The following is a 19,133-nucleotide window of genomic DNA, read 5'->3' as shown; positions in this document are numbered from 1 at the left end:
GAGAATCGCTTGAACGCAGGAGGCAGAGGTTGCAGTGAGCCGAGATCGCGCCTTGCGCACCAGCCTGGGCAACAAGAGCAAACTTTATTCCAAAAAAAAGACCAGTCGCAGTGGCTCATGTCTGTAATCCCAACACTTTGGGAGGCCGAGGCGGGCCGCTCATGAGGTCAGGAGTTTGAGACCAGCCTGGCCAACATGGTGAAACCCCATCTCTACTATCTCTGCTTTTCTTAGCAAAGCCAGGCACTGGTTTGAAATAAAAGCTGGGATTATCGATGTCGGGCTTCCTCTTCTCAGTCCTTGTGCATCCCTGCCCTTAAGGTTTCTCAAGCATCATTCATCCCAGTACCTTTTCAATTTCATCACATCTGAATGCCCCCTGTACTGTTATATAATGTGCTGCTCTGAAACAACTGCCAGCGCCTTCCTTAAATCTCTGTATTTTTTTTTTTTTTTTTTTGAGATGGAATCTCGCTCTGTCGCCCAGGCTGGAGTGCAGTGGCCGGATCTCAGCTCACTGCAAGCTCCGCCTCCCAGGTTGACGTCATTCTCCTGCCTCCGCCTCCCGAGTAGCTGGGACTACATGCGCCCGCCGCCACGCCCGGCTAGTTTTTTGTATTTTTTTAGTAGAGACGAGGTTTCACCGTGTTAGCCAGGATGGTCTCGATCTCCTGACCTCGTGATCCGCCCGTCTCGGCCTCCCAAAGTGCTGGGATTACAGGCTTGAGCCACTGCGCCCCGCCAAATCTCTGTATTTTAAAGGGAAGCTTTACAGCTGTGCAAACACTTGCCGCAATTAGAAAGTACATATTTGGGCCAGGCACTGTGGCTCACACCTGTAATCCCAGCACTTTGGGAGGCCGAGGCAGGCAGATCACTTGAGGTCAGAAGTTCAAGACCAGCCTGGGCAACATGGTGAGACCCCCCCCCGCCGTCCCTACTAAAAATACAAAAATTAGCCGAGCATGGTATGGGCCTGTAATCCCAGCTACTCGGGAGGCTGAGGCAGGAGAATTGCTTGAACCCAGGAGGCAGAGGTTGTGGAGGCTGCAGTGAGCTGAGATCGCATCACTGCACTCCAGCCTGGACGATAGTTTCCAGAGGTTGCAGTAAGCCAAGATTGCACCAATGCAATCCAGCTTCAGCAACAGAGCAAGACTGTGTCTCAAAAAAAAAAAAAAAAAAAGGGACATATTTGAATAAACACTGTGAAAAATAATGATGTTGTAAGTTCTAACTAGAACCTGTTACTGCATGAGGCTTTAACTGGGAGCCCTGCTCTTTTTCTGTTAAAAGAAAAAATAAAAAAGGTTGATGAGTATAGAAGGCTCTTCAAGTCCTCAGCATCAACAGAGACCTTCTCCTGCACGTGATGGCAAGGAGGAAAAGAGGATGGACCCAGAAGCTCTCTCTCACCTCCTTGGACCTTCTGAAGCCATCCCAAGCACCCGCAGGGACAGTGTCTTCCACAATTTGGAAAACGCGCTTCTCATGCCTCCTCCGTGGAGGAGGCAGCCACGGAGCCAGACTCTGGAGGAATCTCAAACAAGCCCTGGCCTACCCACAGCCCCAGGTGGAGACTGAGGTGGGATGAGGCAACTTGTCAGCCCCCGCCCTTATTTCAGAGGCTGAGCCTGCATGGACCCACGCACGTGTTTCTTCCAATTTTATTACCAAACACATCGAGAGAGATCTTCCCAGCAATAAGTGGTAATTAATTTATAGCTTTATGGCATACCTAGCCAGACATAATTGCCCAGGATTGCCACAGATGATAATTAGTTGGCTCTATGAGGCAAGTCGGACGCCCTCACGCAACAGGGAGGTTTGAGATGAGGGAGTTGTCTGAGTCCAATAGATTTCAAGGCCCAGAAAGGCAAAGGCATGGGTACCTTTACTCTTTAGATAACATGCCACAGAAACACAGACATAGGTGCCCCAAATGAAACGTGTGCACCACGAATGCCCACGATGGAACACCACACAGCAATGAAGAGGAGGAGCTGCAACCACCCACAACATCACAGACAAATCGCACCAGGGTGCTAAGGGGTGCACAGGCCAGAAAAGGAGGGAAAGGAATCTAGGTTTATGGGCTATTCACAGGAAGATGCAAACCAGTTGAGCTCTGGGGCTGGACACCAGGGCGGTGGGAGGACCGCGAGGGGCATCCAAGGCCTGTCATGTCTGTTTCTCGGTCAGGGTGCTGGCCACGTGGTGCATTCACTTTGTGAAGTTTCAAACTGCACACGTCAGCCAGGCGCAGCAGTTCATGCCTGTAATCTCAGCACTTTGGGTGGGAGGATCGCCTGAGCCCAGGACTTCAAGACTAGCCTGGGCAATATGGTGAGACCCCGTCTCTAAAGACAATTTAAAAATCAGCTGGGCATGGTAGCAACCACCTGTAGTCCCAGCTACTCGGGAGGCTGAAGTAAGAGGATCAGTTGAGTGATGGAGGTCAGGCTGCTGTGAGCCGTGATGGCACCACTGCACTCCAGCCTGGGCGACAGTGATACCCTGTCTCAAAAAAAAACAAAGCAAAAAACCCCCAAAACTGCATGAGTCATCTGGGAACTTAATTGTATCTATGTATATTTTATTTAAAAGCAAAAACTAAGCCCAGGCAAGACGGCACAACCCCATCTCTACAAAAAAATTTTAAAATAAGATAAAATAAATTAGCCAGGTGTGGTGGTGTGTACCTGTGCTCCCGGCTACCTGGGAGGCTGAGGTCAGAGAATCATTTGTGCCCAGGAGGTCAAGGCTGCTGTGAGCTGTGATTGCACTACTGCACTTGAGCCTGGGCAACAGAGTGAAACCTTATCTCAAAAATATAAATAAAGAAAAGAAAAAACTTTATTTAAATAAGTATTTTAAAATTCCCTTGTGCTTTTGAAAGAGAAGGCAGGGCACACCTCGTCCCAAGCCCTTGGAGGGGGTGGGTATGTCATTTCTCTCCCTTCTCCTGGTACCTACACCCCTACTTAGACCTTCCCTACTTTCAGCCTTGTGCTTCGAGTGGGGCCAGCTTACCCAGGAGCCAGCTGATCATGTGACACAAGCCCAGCCAATCAGCACAGTCCACCTCAGCTACCGTGATTGGTTTACAGCTGGGCATGGGTGCCAGGCAGACCAATTAGAGCAAACCCTGGAACTTCTGCTGGAGTGAAGGAAACATAGGTGGCCCCCTTTCTGCAGGACTCGGAGCTGGGCAGAGGTGAGCCTGGAGCCTCCACAGGCAGCCAGGAGGGAGAGCCTGCTTGGCAGCAAAGCCAGTCCAGCAGAAAACTGAGATGGGACTTGGCAGAGGCAGCTTCCAGGCAACATCTAAGTTCTGGATTTGTGCCTAATACAGGGATCTGCCCTGGAATTTTTCATTACGCAAACCAAGAAGTACCCTTTTGTTCTAAATCAAGTGGAGTCCAGCATCTGCCACTGCGACAGTTGCTGTAGCACACCTATTGGGTGTGTAACATCCTCAACCTTACTAGCAGAAATCCCCGCTGATACCAGCAAAGAATGAAGCAAGCAGAGGCCATTGCCCAGGCGGGCCAGACAGGACAGGAGGCAGCGGCGGGCGACCCCGGCCCCAGCTCCAAACCATCTGCTCACAGGCTGCTCCATTCTGCCTGAAATGGGGGAAACATCCTGTCTGTTTACAGTCCCTCCTCCTGACCCCCGCTGCAGACCAGTCCTTTCGAGTCGCTGTCTCCAGCTGGAGGACGGCGCTTCAACCAAAAAGGCTCCCAGAAGGCAAGACACAGTCAAATAGAGGGCCGTTTCCGGTCCTACCAACCCTGTGACCTTGGTCGCATCCAGCCTCAGGCCTCGATTTCCTAAGTACAGAACACACTCACCATCCCTATATTCAAATACTGTATGAGTATCCGTTACATGCGGGGCACAGCTCTAGAAGCTAAGAATAAAACCAAGAAGAGGAGCTTGGGGCCCTGACTCCAGGGATGACAGTGAATGGAAAGGGCAATGAAGAAGAAGATAAAATCCACAGTCCATGATTTCAGGGAGCAATGAGCACCAAGAAGACAAGAGGAAGCCATGGGGAGCAGCAGGCAGGAGAGGGGGCAACTTTAGAACAGGAAATCAGAGGAGGCCTCCTGGGGGAGGTGGCATTTGCATGCAGACCAAAAGAAGGTGAGGGATGAGCCACTCAGAAGTCCAGATAAAGAGCTCTCCAAGCAGGGGAAGCAGCCCACACAAAGGCCCTGAGGCAGCACTGACCTTGGTATATTTTAGAAAAAGAGTGAAGCCAGCAGGGCTGGAGAATAACGAACAGGGGACGTGTCGGGAGAAATGAAGTCAGAGAGGCCAGCGGGGGCTGGGTGCTTCAGAGAGGTCGGTAGGGGCTGGATCCTGCAGGGCCCAGGGCCACGGTAGGAGTTTGGACTTCACTATGAATACAGACAGAGCTGCCAGACATTTGGAGAGTACAGTGGCAATCTCCATTTTTTTTTTTTTTTGAGATGGGTCTTGCTCTGTTGCCCAGGCTGGAGTGCAGTAGGGTGATCACAGCTCACTGCAGCCTCGACCTTTGGGCTTAGACCATCCTTCCACCCCAGCCTTCCACGTAGCTAGGACTACAGGCGTGCACCACTATGCCTAATTTTTTTTTTTTTTTTTTCTAGAAAGAGGTCTTGCTGTATCGCCCAGGCTGGTCTTGAACTCTTGGCCTGAAGTGATCCTCCCACCTTGGCCTCTCACAGGGTTGTGATTACGGATGTGAGCCACCATACCCGGCCAGCATTGTTAAAAGATCTCTTGGCTGCTGTTGGGAGTGCTACAGAACTTCCTATGATGATGGAAATGTTCTCTGTCTGTGCTATCCAAGACACTAGCTGCTAGACACACACAGCATACGAGCATTTGACTTCCGGCCACTGCAACCAAGGAACTGCCTTTTAATTTGATTTTGTTTAAATCAATTTCAATTTAAACAGCCCCAAGAGGCCAGCAGTGACCGCACTGGATGGTCTAGGGGATGGATGGTATGGCGGCAATGCTGCGTTGAGGGATGAGCTACTGAAGGGACTGGATCACCAGGAAGGACGTGTCCGTGGGCTGGACCATGAGGCGGGGGGTTGGGGTGGGAGGCAAGAGAGGAAGGAGTGAAGACTCAACCTGGAGGTAAAGCCATCTGGGCTTGTTGACACACTGGAAGAGCCGGGTGAGGACAGGGAATCAAACTGACACCTGAGGGTCCAAATTGAGCAACTTGAGGCGGGGGTGCCTCAGGGACTGGCACACAATTGAGACACAACAACGTCAGGGGACACGACTCTAGCAGCAATCATCACATCTGCCTAGCCGCCCACACCGCGGAACAAGAGGATGTGATGTGACACACACACCCTCGCCAGCCTCTTTTCATCTCAGAATGGGTGAAGGGTCCTTCCCACCAAGCCTCACTCTCAAGTTCCAAATCACGGTGTGGGAGGGCAGAGGAGCAGCCCCCTAGACACGTCCATGCCCTAAGCCCCAGAACCCATGGCTATGCCACGTCACAGGGCAAAGGGGCACTGGGCCTGCTCAGCAGCTGCCTTGAAGGTTCAGAAATTGGGCCGGACACAGTGGCTCACACCTGTAATCCCACTGCTTTAACAGGCAGAGGCAGGTGGCTCACTTGAGGCCAGGTGTTTGAAACCAGCCTGGGCAGCATGGTGAGACAACATCGCTACAAAGAGTTTACAAAAATAAAACGAGCTAGGTATTGTGGCCCACACCTGCGGTCCCAGTTACTCAGGAGGCTGAGGCAGGAGGATCGCTTGAGCCCATGAGGTCAAGGCTGCAGTGAGCTATAATCGTACCACTGTACTCCAGCTCCAGGCTACAGAGTGATACCTTGTCTCAAAAAATAAAAATAGGCCAGGCGCGGTGGCTCACACCTGTAATCCCAGCACCTTGGGAGGCCGAGGCAGGCGGATCACTTGAGGTCAGGAGTTCAAGACCAGCCTGGGCAACATGGTGAAACCCCGTCTCTACCAAAAATACAAAAAATTAGCCAGGTGTGGTGGCGCTCACCTGTGGTCCCAGATACTCGGGAGGCTGAGGTGGGAGGATCACTTGAGCCTGGGAGGAGGAGGTTGCAGTGAGCTGAAATGGCACCACTACATCCAACCTGGGTGACAGAGTGAGAGTCTGTCTCAAAAAAAATAAATAAATAAACAAGATGGGGAGATTGTCCTGGGGTATCCAGGAGAGCACGATGTGGTCTTAAGGGTCCTTAGAACTGGAAGAGGGGGCAGAAGAAGGAGCAGAGGAAGAGATCTGAGGACAGAGTGGATCAGAAGGATGCTGTGTTGCTGGCCTCAAAGGTGGAAGAAGGGCCCAGAAGCCAAGAAACACAGAGAGGCCTCCCAGAAGCCAGAAAAGGCTGATGCAGATTCTCCTAGAGCCTCCAGAAGGAACACAGCCTCCTTGATCTGAGTGCAGTGAGAGCCACGCGGACTTCTGAACTACAGAACTGCAAGATAACCAGTGTGTGTTGTTCTAAGCCATGAAGTTCATGGCAATTTATTGTGGTAGCAACTAATAGACCTGGCATTTCTTCCTTTTCAAATCGTCTTCCTGCGGCCTCATTATCTTCAGCCTAATGGGATTATCAAGAGTACAGAGGCCAGAGATTCAGCAGACAGCACGGGGCAGATAAACCCTCAGCTGGCCCCACCCTCGCACCCTCCCGCCATCCCAGCACAGGGGACAGCACGTACTGAACCTGCAGGTGCTGACGTTCTGAATTCCAGACTCCAGGCACGGGCAGAAGCCTTGGTTGGGTGGGTAGATGGACCCATTGGCAAACAGGGTTTTGGGAGCCACGAAGCGATAGGTGGGGATGCCTTCAAACACCCCTGGCTCCTTGTACATTAGCTTCATGGACCTGCAGGGGACAGACAGGGTGAGAGGGGACACCCAAACCCGGCGGCCAGAGCCAGGCCCTGCCGAAGGCTGCCAAGATCCAGTCATTTCTCCCCACGGGCGCTACCACCTCCCGGGTCCAAACCACCCCCATCTCTCACCCAGGTAGCTGCAGCGACCTCCTAACGGGCCTCTCTGCTCTGACTCTGCCTCCCTACCCACACCAATGCATTAGCCACAGCCAGACGGAGTTTTACAAAAGAACAGAGGCCAGGCATTATGGCTCACACCTGTAATCCCAGCACTTTGGGAGGCCGAGGTGGGAGGATCACTTGAGCCCAGGAGTTTGAGACCAGCCTGGGGAACATGGTGAGACCCAGTCTCTAAAACACAAAAATTGTTTTTGAAAGTTATGAAATCAAAAAAAGAACAGAATATATCATGCCCCTGCTGAAAATCTGTGACCCTTTCTAGTCTAACCTACCATTAGGATTCATTGTCCTTATCTAGCCCCGGCATCCGCTCTACTCAGCCCTGCCTCACCTTCCTGTGCCCAGGGCCTCCCTGCAGTTCCTAAGCACACTCACTCCTGCTCCAGGCCCTTTGCATCGCCGCTCCCTCTGCCTAAGACCAGTCTCTTCTCGCATCTTCATCCACCAGACTTCAGCCCTTCAGTCAGATCTCAGTTCAGCTGTCACTTCCTCGGGTGGCAGCACCATCTCCCACACCCACTCCATCCACCCTCCATCCGTTTATGCTCCTGCACTTTCTCAAAAGCACTTCTGAACTTGAACATGCACTGTGCTACCCACTCTGTCCAGGACAGCCACTCAGCACACGTGGCTGTCCATCCTGCCCTTGACATGGGGCAAGTCCAAATTGAGATGCAAGTGTAAAATACATTCCAGATTTCTAACACTTGCTAGCAAAAAAAAAAAAAAAAAACTCATCAATTACACTTGAAATGATCCTATTTTTGATATATGAGGTCAAATAAAATACATTATTAAAAATAATTTCACCAATTTCTTGTTACTTGCATTAATGCAGCCACTAAAAAATTTTAAATTGCATGTGTGCCTTGCATATTTTGATTTATAGGAAAATGCCAGCTTAGATAATAGTATTATGTCAATGTCAAATTTCCTCATTTCGATAACAGCATTGTGGTTATGTAAGAAAATGTCCTCATTTCTGGAAAACACGCACTAAGTATTTGGATGTAAGGGGGCACACAGCCTCCAACCTACTCTCAGATGGTTCAGGAAAACGACACTCAGCGAGAGGAGGGGATGGGCGGCTTGACACAGCTAGTGAACCTGGGTGAAGGGGACACGGGGGCCACTTGTATTTCTCATGCAACTTTTCTTTAAGTTTAAAATTCAGCTTTTAAAAAGTCAGTTGGGTCCGGTGGCTCACACCTGCAATCCCAGCACTTTGGGAGGCTGAAGCAGGAGGATCCCTTGAGGCCAGGAGTTCAAGACTAGCCTGGGCAACATAGCGAGACCCCCATCTCTAAAAAATAAAATAAATAAATAAGTAATAACTTAAAACAGTAAAAAGTGGCCACACAGAGCAAAAGCACTGTCACTCTCTGACACTCTAGTGTTTGGGCATTTGCCTGAGTTGCCCTGATAGGACACAACCTCCTGGGGAACAGAGACTTGGCCCACCCTCTCACTGCCAGGCACCTGGCACATAGGGTTTGCTGGGAGGGCAGATAAGTCAAGATCCACATGAGTGAATCCCCAAGTACAGGACTTTTCCAGAGTGACCAGAATGGAACAAGACATAGCAAGGCCTCCAGAAAACGGCTGCAGGAGCCACCCACTGTCTACTCTTACCTCACAACTGGGACCATGGGACACAGAGCTGAGCCTGAAGGGGCCAAGTAGAGCCAGCTATGTCTCAGCACCCAGATGGTCGCGGGGGCCACCAGCCAGACGCCAGGGGGAGCCCACCTCTCGCCTCCATTTCATGGCCCCCTGTGACCTTGACATGTCCTGCCCCCTCCTCCCAGCCCAGCACCACCTGGCTCCAAACCACCAGCAGCAACCTCTCTTTGGGCCGTGCAGAGGCACTGGCAGCTGGAGTTTGGCTCTTGGTGGTGTGGCCAAAGAGAATTCAAGCTGGTGCCAAGGGCTACTGAGTCAAATCCACGATGAGTGAAATGCTTTCCAAGTGCACAGCCAGCACCACAGAATTTGCCCATGAGCTGCCCAGGAAACTCAGGAGGCCCCGTGTCCCAGTGATTACCGGCAGGCCTCAGGGCTGTAGAACTCCAGCGAGGACTCAGGAGTCATGAAGGGCGGCCACATTTGCCCAGAAGTTCCATTGATCATGTTGCACTGATCAGAATGCCAGAAGTCAACCTGCGGGAAGCATCCAGACCAGACCCCTCAGTGGGGCCAAGGCTCCTTAATAAGGCCTCTCAGGCGCTGCACACCTAACTCACCCTGGCGCACACATGGCCACTCAATTCGCAATACTGGCACGGTGGGAAGCTGGCAGGCTGTGTAGACAGACAGACAGAACGCCTACCACAGCTTCCCACTCCCAGACCTCTGAATGTGTAACTTTGCTGGGGACTCAGTTCTTTCATCTGCAAAATAGGCCTCTCACCCGCATCTCCAGCCTCAATCTGGAAAGAAGTGCGGTGAGCAGGTGGGGTGAGAGGTGGGGCGCGGTTGTGCTCAGCCCTCAGAGCGGAAGTCAATAGGCACCTCCTAAAAAAACAATCGGCACACAGGCAAACTACTTAAAATCATAATGGTGGCCACCACCAGGCAACCCCGAAACAGAACCCATCAGGTTAACTGCCTCTGGGGAGCGAGACCCAGACTCGACAAATCCGACTGCTCGCTTTCCAATCTTCCACATGATGAGGAGGTTTCTAATCACGTGCACATGTACAGTATATTGGAATATACAAGCCACAATGAAGGTGAACTCCATCTATCATGAATGGCTACTGCCGGTTGCAGATGGTGATTCTGGCCACTCTGGGCACTGGTTGGGGTACGATTTGTCCCCAGCCCTCACGGGCTTTGCAGTAACTACCACGGGGAGCGGGTAGTGGGAAATCGCACGATCATTTTCACGCATATTGAGAAAAGGTCACGAAGGTGAAAAAAGCAAGTTGCCAAACAATGCACGTAGTATGATTTCAGGATGTTCAAAGAAGAAACAATTCCATATTTCTCTGTGTACATACAGATGTGCACATGGGTAAAAATGGACGGGAAGAATATATCCCAAACTGGTAACTGTGGGTTTCCTCTGGGGCGAGGGGTAGGGGTGGGAGGTGATACTGAGGGCACTTGTCTCTCTCTCGTATTATTTTGTAATGTGAATCTCTTTTCTTTTTTTTTTTTGGAGACTGAGTTTCACTCTTCTCACTGAGGCTGAAGTGCAGTGGCACAATCTCGGCTCACCGCAACCTTCACCTCCCGGGTTCAAGTGATTCTCCTGCCTCAGCTCATGAGTAGCTGAGATTACAGTCATGCACCACCAAGCCCGGCTAATTTTTTGTATTTTAGTAGAGACGGGGTTTTGTCATGTTGGTCAGGCTGGTCTCGAACTCCTAACCTCAGGTGATCTGCCTGCCTTGGCCTCCCAAAGTGCTGGGATTACAGGCATGAGCCATGGCGCCCGGCTTTCAAAACATTTTTGTTAAGTAAAGAACCGAAAAGAAGAAAGCACTCCATTCCCAGCAGACGCCAGGTGCTCAGTAAGAAGCACTAACCCCTCCTGCCCCTCTGGCTGGTCAAGATTTAACCAGAGGTAAAATCCCTTCTCCAACTCTGAGAGTGTTCATCCTCCCAGCACCCTCTTCATGACAAAGGAAGAAGCAGCCCTGTGGTCCCTGCCATTCCCGAGCAGCCACGGCCGGCCCACCCTCCCCTCTCCAGGGGCCCTCGCCTCTCACCCCTCACCTTGCTCAGCCCGTTCCACTTGTCCACGATGTGGATCCTGCTGATGTTCTGGACTCCCGTGAACACCGTGAAGAGCCCAGAGTTGGAGTTGTTGAGCTGCAGACACAGCAGGGAACAGCATCGTTAAGGCTCGGGCCTACCATTGAGCTCGCCTGGTCTGAACATTCTGGGCTGAGCCCTCCTCCCCCTCCACCAGAAGGAAAGGGCCCCCGGCATCTGGTTCACTGCCACATGCCCAGTGTCTGGGGACTGAGAGGAGGCTTGGGAGCTTTCTCGGAGGAACGGTCCCGGGTTCTATGGCTGCAGTTTACACCCTCCCTTCCTAACTCTGGGAGAACCTAGCTTTCCTCCCAGGTGAATGGCAGATCACCCCCACCATACCCTACTCCAGCATAAAATAAACATGGCCAGGTCAGCTCCCGGAGCAATGAAAAAGGAGAAGTGGCATGTCACTTGGGGGAACGCTTTAAGGACTGTGCACACGCCTTTCACCAGGCTCTCTGCCACTGCTATAGCAGCCAAAGAGGTGTGTGTCAAGACAGCCTCCCTCGGCCTGGGTCCCCAAGTGACTACCACAAGCGAGGGTGCCCCAGTTACCCACACTGGACGTGGAGTGCAAGCAAAGGAGTAAGTCCTGGTTGTTCTAAGTCACGGAGATTCTGGGGCTGCCTATCACAGCAGCACAACCCGGCCTGTCCTGACCGTCACGGTTTGTGGGGCATTTCTTGATGGGCGCCCAGGCTTTGGTGCTCCGAGAGCATTTCCCAGAAGCTGGTTTCTAATCCCAAAGGCATGCAAAGCATAAAATGGTCTGAGTGACTAAAAGAAATATCTGGAAGTGCTTTGCAGGGTGAAGCACACTGAGGAGCTCCAAGGTTGCCCGGCCAAGTGGCTGCACCCATCACAGACCTCCAGGGCAGGAGCCAGCACAAGTCCCTGGCCCAGCCTCCCGTGTGTGTCTGTCACCTGCCCATGTGGAGCCAAGAATAACCAGAGCCACTACAAAGGGGAGAATTAAAGGGGCTCATATGCAAAAAGGGCCAGGTACGGTGCCCTGGGCACAGTAAGAGCTCAAAATGCTGGTCCTTATTTCCATTATTATTGTTATTATTAATAAATCATCACTCAACAGGATCCCTAAATGATCATGATAATAGACAGAGAGCATCAGAAACTGCAAGTTACTACCCAAAGCCCAGTCTCTCCTTACTCCTTCATAACAAAACCCAAACCGTACTCAGAGTATCAGCACACCCAGCTAAAAGGCTACCTTGCCAGCTTCCCCTGGAGCTAGTTGTGGCCACGTGACTCAGTTCTGGCTAATAGAAAGCAAGTGGACATTGGTTTTCTTCCTCCCTAAAAGGGAGGCAACTGGGACATGCTGTTTTACCCGCAATTCCTCCATCTGCTCCCCAAAGCCCCACCAATTCTTCCTTCCTGCTGTGCTACCTGGAATGTGATGTGATCGCTGACACTCTAGCAGCCAAGTTGGACGATGAGGTTATCGTGAGGATGAAAACCACATGCCAAGGATGGCAGAGCAGAGTAGTAGAAGGCTTCCAGATCACTGAAGACCATGAAGTCACCACACCGACACTGAACAGCCTACCACTAGACTGCTCTTGTGAGGTTTTCATTATATGTGGTCAAATGTAGATTATACTAAACTAGGGACTTTGTAATAACTTTCATTTGCAAAGCACTTCAGGATTTACAAGATGCTTTTACAGAATCATGCCACTTAGCCCAAACTTGCTAATTTACCCACACGACAGGAGCCCGTCACCCTTGACAAAAACATACTATCTATCACATGCAGCACCACAATATCCCCCCCAGCACTTTACCCTGATCAACAGAGACCAGAGAGATGGCTGAGGCTGGAGCAGTCGCAAGAACTCATGGAAACCTGCAGTGAGGGAGCCAAGGTCAGGGTAGACCCTCCACGGACGAGATGTTGGCTCCAAAGCCCAATCAGTGACCCTACCAGGTTGCCAGGAGTCAAGATTAAGAGTCAGCTTGTGATCTTACTCCCAAGCAGCCACGCCCCCTTCTTCCGGCAAAGCCTCCAATTTGCTAAGCTAAGGCCCAATCACATCATTTGAGCCTGGATCAAGCTGTACCTGAATCCAATCCTAGCATTTTCAGTTCCATGAGCCCCAACATTCTCCATTTCACTTAAGCCAGTTTGAGTCAGGTTCTCGGCTACTTACAACCCACAGCCGCTAGACCCCCAGCCAGCTACAAAGCAAGCTGGTGACCAGTGTCCAGGCTGTGTGAGGGGAAGACAGGACACAGGCCTGAATGTTTGGCTTCTCACCAGGCCACACGTACCTCAGCAAATAATCCGAACTTGTCCTTGAAGGGGAACATGCCTGGAAAGTACTTGTTGATGAGGTTCACAAGGGGGTCCTGGTAGCCCCACATGATCTCACCCACAGTGCGGTTCATGAAGGCACGTTCGCCGAGGGTGGTGAATGCCAAGGTCATGATGAGCTTCAGGGTCATGGGCTTATTCTCCATCATCACCGCCGCACCCTGCAAGGCGAAGGGACACTAGTGTCAGAGGCTGGAGGTGGCTGGCCCATCCTCCCTCGGCCCCAGCTGGGCCTCACAGCAAAGAACCCATGAAGGGAAATGCTGGGGTGCAGGAGGCCCCTGAAGTGACCACGTGGGGCGTCCGGGACACCAAAACCACCCTCTGCTCCTCCAGTGCCAAGGCCACATGTGCTCCCAAGGACCCCTTCTCCCCCTTGCACACCACTGGACTCAGGCTGAGTGAACTCCAGCCCCAGTCCCAGAGGTGGGCCTGTGGCTGAGCCCCCAACAAGACAGCCCCTTTTGGAGATCTCAGAAATGTAAATTGAAAAGGAAAAAAAAATAGTTTGGCCAGGACTTCCAAACCAAGACAGGTGGACCCACCTGGGAAACTCAGAACCCACGACGGGTGGCGGAGACAGCATGGGGCCGAGAGCCACCCACCAGGCGTGAGTCCTCACGCTCCCACCACCTCAGAGACTGCTCTCTGCACAAGGGGCAGGCGGGAGGAGAGACAGGGGACGAGGCCAGGGTGTGAGGCGGCGTGGGCCACAGGGCAGCCTCACCAAGACCAGGATGTTGGGCATGACGATGTAGTCACTCTCCGAGCCGTGGGACTTGGAGGGCTCGAACTGGAAGGTGCGGTGCTCGAGGAAGGACACGGTGTCGTTGTTGTTGAAGGTGATGTTGGTCTTGTGCCTGAACTCCCTGTGGGGGAAACCAGCGGGTCAGACGCCTCGCCCTGCTGTGTGGGGTATTTCCCTTGCACTTGCCTGTAGCGCCTGCCTGGGAAGCAGGGGCCCTGGATGTCTGTGCACACCTCCGGCCCCACAGCCAGAGCTGAGTTCGGCCCCTCCGCCAAATCTGTCCCTCCCTGCGCCCGCCCACCGCAGGACACGGTGTTGCCACTCAGCCGGCCTCATTCTGCTCTCCCTCACCCAACACGGCCATTGCCTCTCCATCTACAGAGGGAAGTAATCACAAGCCCTACTTCAGGGGGCAGCTGTAGGGATTAAACACTCCCCACAGTAAAGCAATCAGATACCCGGAAAGCTATCAACACAGCCACCGGGTGCAGAGAAAGCACGAGGTAAACACTGACTGCCGTGACTGTTGCCGCTGCTGTCATTATGATCTCCCCTCTCTCCAAGTCATTCTCCACCATCCAGAAGAATCTTCGAAAAATGGAAATCAGGTCGGGAGTGCTGGCTCACGCCTGTAATCCCAGCACTTTGGGAGGCCGAGGTGGGCGGATCACCGGATGTCAGGAGTTCAAGACCAGCCTGGCCAACATGGTGAAACCCCGTCTCTACTAAAAATACAAAAATGGCTGGGCACAGTGGCTCAAGCCTGTAATCCCAGCACTTTGGGAGGCTGAGACGGGCGGATCACGAGGTCAGGAGATCGAGACCATCCTGGCTAACACGGTGAAACCCCGTCTCTACTAAAAAATACAAAAAACTAGCCGGGCGAGGTGGCGGGCGCCTGTAGTCCCAGCTACTCGGGAGGCTGAGGCAGGAGAACTGCTTGAACCTGCAGGCAGACCAAGGCCCTGCCTCACCAAGCTGACATTCTGATGGGGAGAGAGTAAAGAAGTGGGCGGAGGTTGCAGTGAGCCAAGACCGCGCCACTGCACTCCAACCTGGGTGAGAGAGAGACTCCGTCTCAAAAAAAAAAGTGGAAATCAGATCGTGCCATGCTCTGGACCACAACCCCACTTTGCATGCAGGTTAAAATCAGGCTCCTAACGCGACCTCTGAGGACCTCAGCAAGGCTCAGGTCTCATCTCTCCACTGTCTCCCTCCCTCGTAACCCCAGCCGCACAGGCTCTGTTCCCAGCCTTCAGACCTTTGGACATGCTCTGCCCAGGATTCTCTCCCCACCATGCAGGTCCAGTGAGTGTCCCTTTGCAGAGGTGCTTCCGACCCTCCAGTCAGACTGGGCCCCATGGCCACCCTCCCTCCTGCACTCCAGCTTCACACTGTTTTGTCTGCACAACACTGATGGCTGCCTGATTTCACCTTATTTGTCCACTTCTTTACTCTCTCCCCATCAGAATGTCAGCTTGGTGAGGCAGGGCCTTGGTCTGCCTGCGCCCCCAGCACACAGGAGGTGCTCAATCAGTGCTCACAGAATGAAGGAGTATAGAGAGCTTTGGCATTTTTACCCATTCTGTCCGCTGCTGGGTCCCCTGTGCTTAGAATGGCAGCCAACACCTAGTAGGTGCTCAATAAACATTTGTTAAATGAACGAGCGAATGAGTGAATGGGATGCAGCAGCTGACTCATGTTTCCTACTCCCAAACCTCAGGCACATTTGCTAGGTTTTCATCTTGGCCTTCCCAGAACCAAACTGTGGGTCTCCAACAGCGGGAACACCCTCTGCCCACCCCATCCCTGGAACACCATGTGCCGGGAGCAAGTCAGCGCTCCTCTCGGAGCCCCTACTCCTCCGCCTGTGAGCTGGGAAGCGGGGGTGTGGAGGAGGGGAGGTGCTGTGAAGACTCCAGGAGGTAAGGGCGTTGTAACAGGCACATCCCCCAGCCATCTCAGAGCTCCACGTGCATCCTGAGTGTCCCGATGACCCCATGAAGGGGCTCTTGTGTCTCTCCAGTCTGCAGACGGGCAAGCTGCGGTTCAGAGGGGTGAAGTCACTTCCCCTAGGCCACAGCCAGGGACACGGCAAGCAGAAAGCAAAGGCACCGCTCTGTGGTCCCTGGGCCAGCATGTTCCACAAACAGCTGACCCCTTCCCGTGCTGACTCACCCGGTCCTCTGGCCCAGACAGGGTTCGGGGGGTAGGTGTGCTCCTGGTTGTGTGTGTGTGTGTGTATGTACGTATGTATGTGTGTGTATGTATGTGTGTATGTGTGCGTGTGTGTGTCTCTGTCTCTCACATATGCACCCTCCACCCAGAACCACACCATCGGTCCATAAAGAACCTCTCTAGGTAAAGTCTGGTGACTCACACCTGTAATCCCAGCACTTTGAGAGGCTGAGGCGGAGGATCGCTTGAGCCCAGGACTTAAAACCAGCCTAGGCAACATAGCAAGATCCCATCTCTACAAAAAAAAAAAACAAAAAAACCCTAAAACAAAAACTTCTCTGGGACTAGCACTTCTCCCAAGTATGCCTTGCCTGTTTCCGGAAAAATCTCTGGGGCTCGGTCAGCAGCCTCCCCATCCCGTCCATTCTGAGACCCCTCCCCTGCCCAGCCTCAGCCGGCCCCTCCACCCTCACCTGGACACAGCCTCACCTGTACACGTAGGGCCCGCGCTCCTGCACCTGCGGCTTCTCGCCCTTCAGGATCTCGCTGGGGTTCATGACGTCAAAGAAGTAGACGGAGAGATAGAAGGGGACTGGGATCTCCTTCCACATGTTAAAGGACAGGCTGCTGGGGTCGATGCGCACGTTCTGCAGGGGAAGGGATAAGCACGCCTGTGAGGAGAGTGACGAGGGCCCCACGCCCCACCACGAGTCTCCGGAATAGCTGCCTGAGCCCGGCCAGGGAAGGGGCTCCTCGGCGGTGGCTCGGGGTAGGAGGTGCTGGGAAAGCCCTTCGCACATGAGGCCGTCGCGCCTGGAGCTTATGGAATTAAACAGGCCACCTATCCATGCTGTCATAATGCTTCTTAAAATACGTCCTGACAGCAATATGTGACACCAGTCAAGGGACTGTGGCAAACAGGGGCCTATGCACCATCTAAAGGGGGTGCTGGAGCTCAGGGTAGCGGATGTCTCAGGGCAGGGAGAGTCCCCTGCAGGAACATGAGCTCCATGTGGCCAGGTGAATCATTCATTCATTCAACAAGCACGCACTGAGCACTACCACGTGCCGGGCAGGTTCTAAGAGCTGGGGATGGGAGAGCGACCAGGACAGACCAAAAGCCCAGCTCTGTGGGGCTTTACCGTAGCGGGGGAAAGGCAGGCACTAAACAACTCAGGTAAAACACATGCTACGTGACAGAGCACAGAGAAAACACAGCAGGGACTGGGGAGAGGTCGGGATTTGAGACAGAATCACCACCTAAGTGAAAGGTAGGCCAGGTGCCGTGGCTCATGCCTGTAACCCCAGAACTTTGGAAGGTCAAGGTAGGAGGATCTCCGGAGCCCAGGAGTTTGAGACCAGCCTGGGCAACATAGCAAGACCCTATCTCTATAAAGAATAATTTTATTTATTTATTTATTTATTTATTTGTATTTCTTTTTTTTTTTTTTGAGATGGAGTCTCACTCTGTTGCTCAGGCTGGAGTGCAGTGGCATGATCTTGGCTCACTGCAACTTCCGCCTCTGGGTTCAAGTGATTCTCCTGCTCCAGCCTCCTGGGTAGCTGGGACTACAGGTCCCCACCACCACGCCTGGCTAATTTTTGTATTTTTATTTGTTTTTGTTTTATTTTATTTTTTGAGAGGGAGTCTCACTCTGTTGCCCAGGTTGGAGTGCGGTGGTGCAATCTTGGCTCACTGAAACCTTCACCTCCCGGGTTCAAGCAGTTCTCCTCCCTTGGCCTCCCAAGTAGCTGGGACTACAAGTTCCCACCACCACACCTGGCTATTTTTTTTTTTTTTTTTTAGTAGAGGTGAGGTTTCACCATGTTAGCCAGGATGGTCTCCTGACCTCAAGTGATCCGCCTGCCTCGGCCTCTCAAAGTGCTGGGATTAAAGGCATGAGCCACCTTGCCCAGCCTATAAAAAATAATTTTTTAAAAATTAGCTGGGGACACCTGTAATCCCAGCTACTTGGGAGGCTGAGGTGGGAGGGTCACTTGAGCCAAGGAGGCTCTTCAATAGTGAACACTTCGCAAATGTTGCCCAGCCCATCAGATTAGAGCTGATGTTGCAAAGCCAAGCGGCCAGGCGGCTGCATCACCTTCCACCCTCTTTTGAACATGGCCTTCTAAGACGAGGACAGCCGCCCCCATTGTCCCCAGACAGCCAGAACCAATACACGGAGTCTCTATAGGAGGCAGACAGCTGAGCTGGCCCAGTCAGAGCCAGCCCCACGTCCCCTGGAAGGAGCAGACTTGGAGGCAGCCAGGCCCTGGGTCGCACTCCATGGGGCCACTTGGGCAAGTCAGCCCCTGTGAACCTCAAGTTTCTCATCTGTACGATGGAGCTGGTGACACTGTGTCTAGTTTGACCTACGTGGCATGTAAATGAAGAAGCTGAATTCATTGTCAAGAAGCTGGAAGATGTAATATAATATCTGGATTTCAGAGTTCTCTTGGAAAAACCAGGAGATCAGAGACTTGCCTTCAAGTGCCATAACTGTTTATTGATAAATGCATCTTCCTACCTAGCCGCGAGCACCAGAAGGAGCATCTTAAGACCTGAGCAGCCCATAGGTGTAAACGAAGGTGCATAAACTCAATATTAAAGAGGTAATAGAAGCAAGCATTTCCGGGGTGCACCACGTGCCTGGTGATGCTGTTCACGGTGTTCTCATCCTCTTAACAGCACCGTGACTCTTTGAGGCAGCCACCTCCACTATTATTACTCCCATGTTACAGATTAGGAAACTGAGGCACAACTAACGCTGAGACAGATATAACCAATAGTTGGAGGGCACTGAGGAGTCCGGGAGGTCTTCCTGGAGGAAGTGGTATGTAAGCTGGCTCAAAGAGCAGTCCTGCCCCCTCAGTAACACCCTCCCCACCCCATGGCAGCTCCCGCCACCCCATGCGACCACAGCTCACAGGCACCAGCTCCAGCCCCTCCCAACTCTCAGGCCCCGATTGCCCAGCCCTTCCTTCAGTCCTGGCCTTCACCCAGCCTCCAAGCCCGTGCACTGCA

General features: G+C 52.6%; 1 protein-coding gene across 4 annotated transcripts in view; it reads right to left on the bottom strand.

Moving 5' to 3' along the window:
• SCARB1 (scavenger receptor class B, member 1) overlaps positions 1–19,133 on the bottom strand; it is an 85,749-nt gene that overhangs the window by 21,506 nt on the left and 45,110 nt on the right. For all 4 annotated transcript variants that reach the window (XM_011948396.1, XM_011948397.1, XM_011948398.1 and 1 more), the window contains exons 2-7: positions 16,598–16,755; positions 13,910–14,051; positions 13,140–13,343; positions 10,806–10,901; positions 9,127–9,242; positions 6,726–6,892 (exon numbers count right to left, since the gene is read on the bottom strand). In XM_011948396.1, the coding sequence (XP_011803786.1) occupies positions 6,726–6,892; positions 9,127–9,242; positions 10,806–10,901; positions 13,140–13,343; positions 13,910–14,051; positions 16,598–16,755 (883 nt within the window). The remainder of the gene's footprint in view (positions 1–6,725; positions 6,893–9,126; positions 9,243–10,805; positions 10,902–13,139; positions 13,344–13,909; positions 14,052–16,597; positions 16,756–19,133) is intronic.

This window comes from Colobus angolensis, unplaced genomic scaffold (genome assembly GCF_000951035.1).
Source record: "Colobus angolensis palliatus isolate OR3802 unplaced genomic scaffold, Cang.pa_1.0 Scaffold28, whole genome shotgun sequence".
NCBI classification, from domain to species: domain Eukaryota; kingdom Metazoa; phylum Chordata; class Mammalia; order Primates; family Cercopithecidae; genus Colobus; species Colobus angolensis.
The sequence above is the reverse complement of the archived record's forward strand: the minus strand, read 5'-3'. Positions and strand labels throughout refer to the sequence as shown.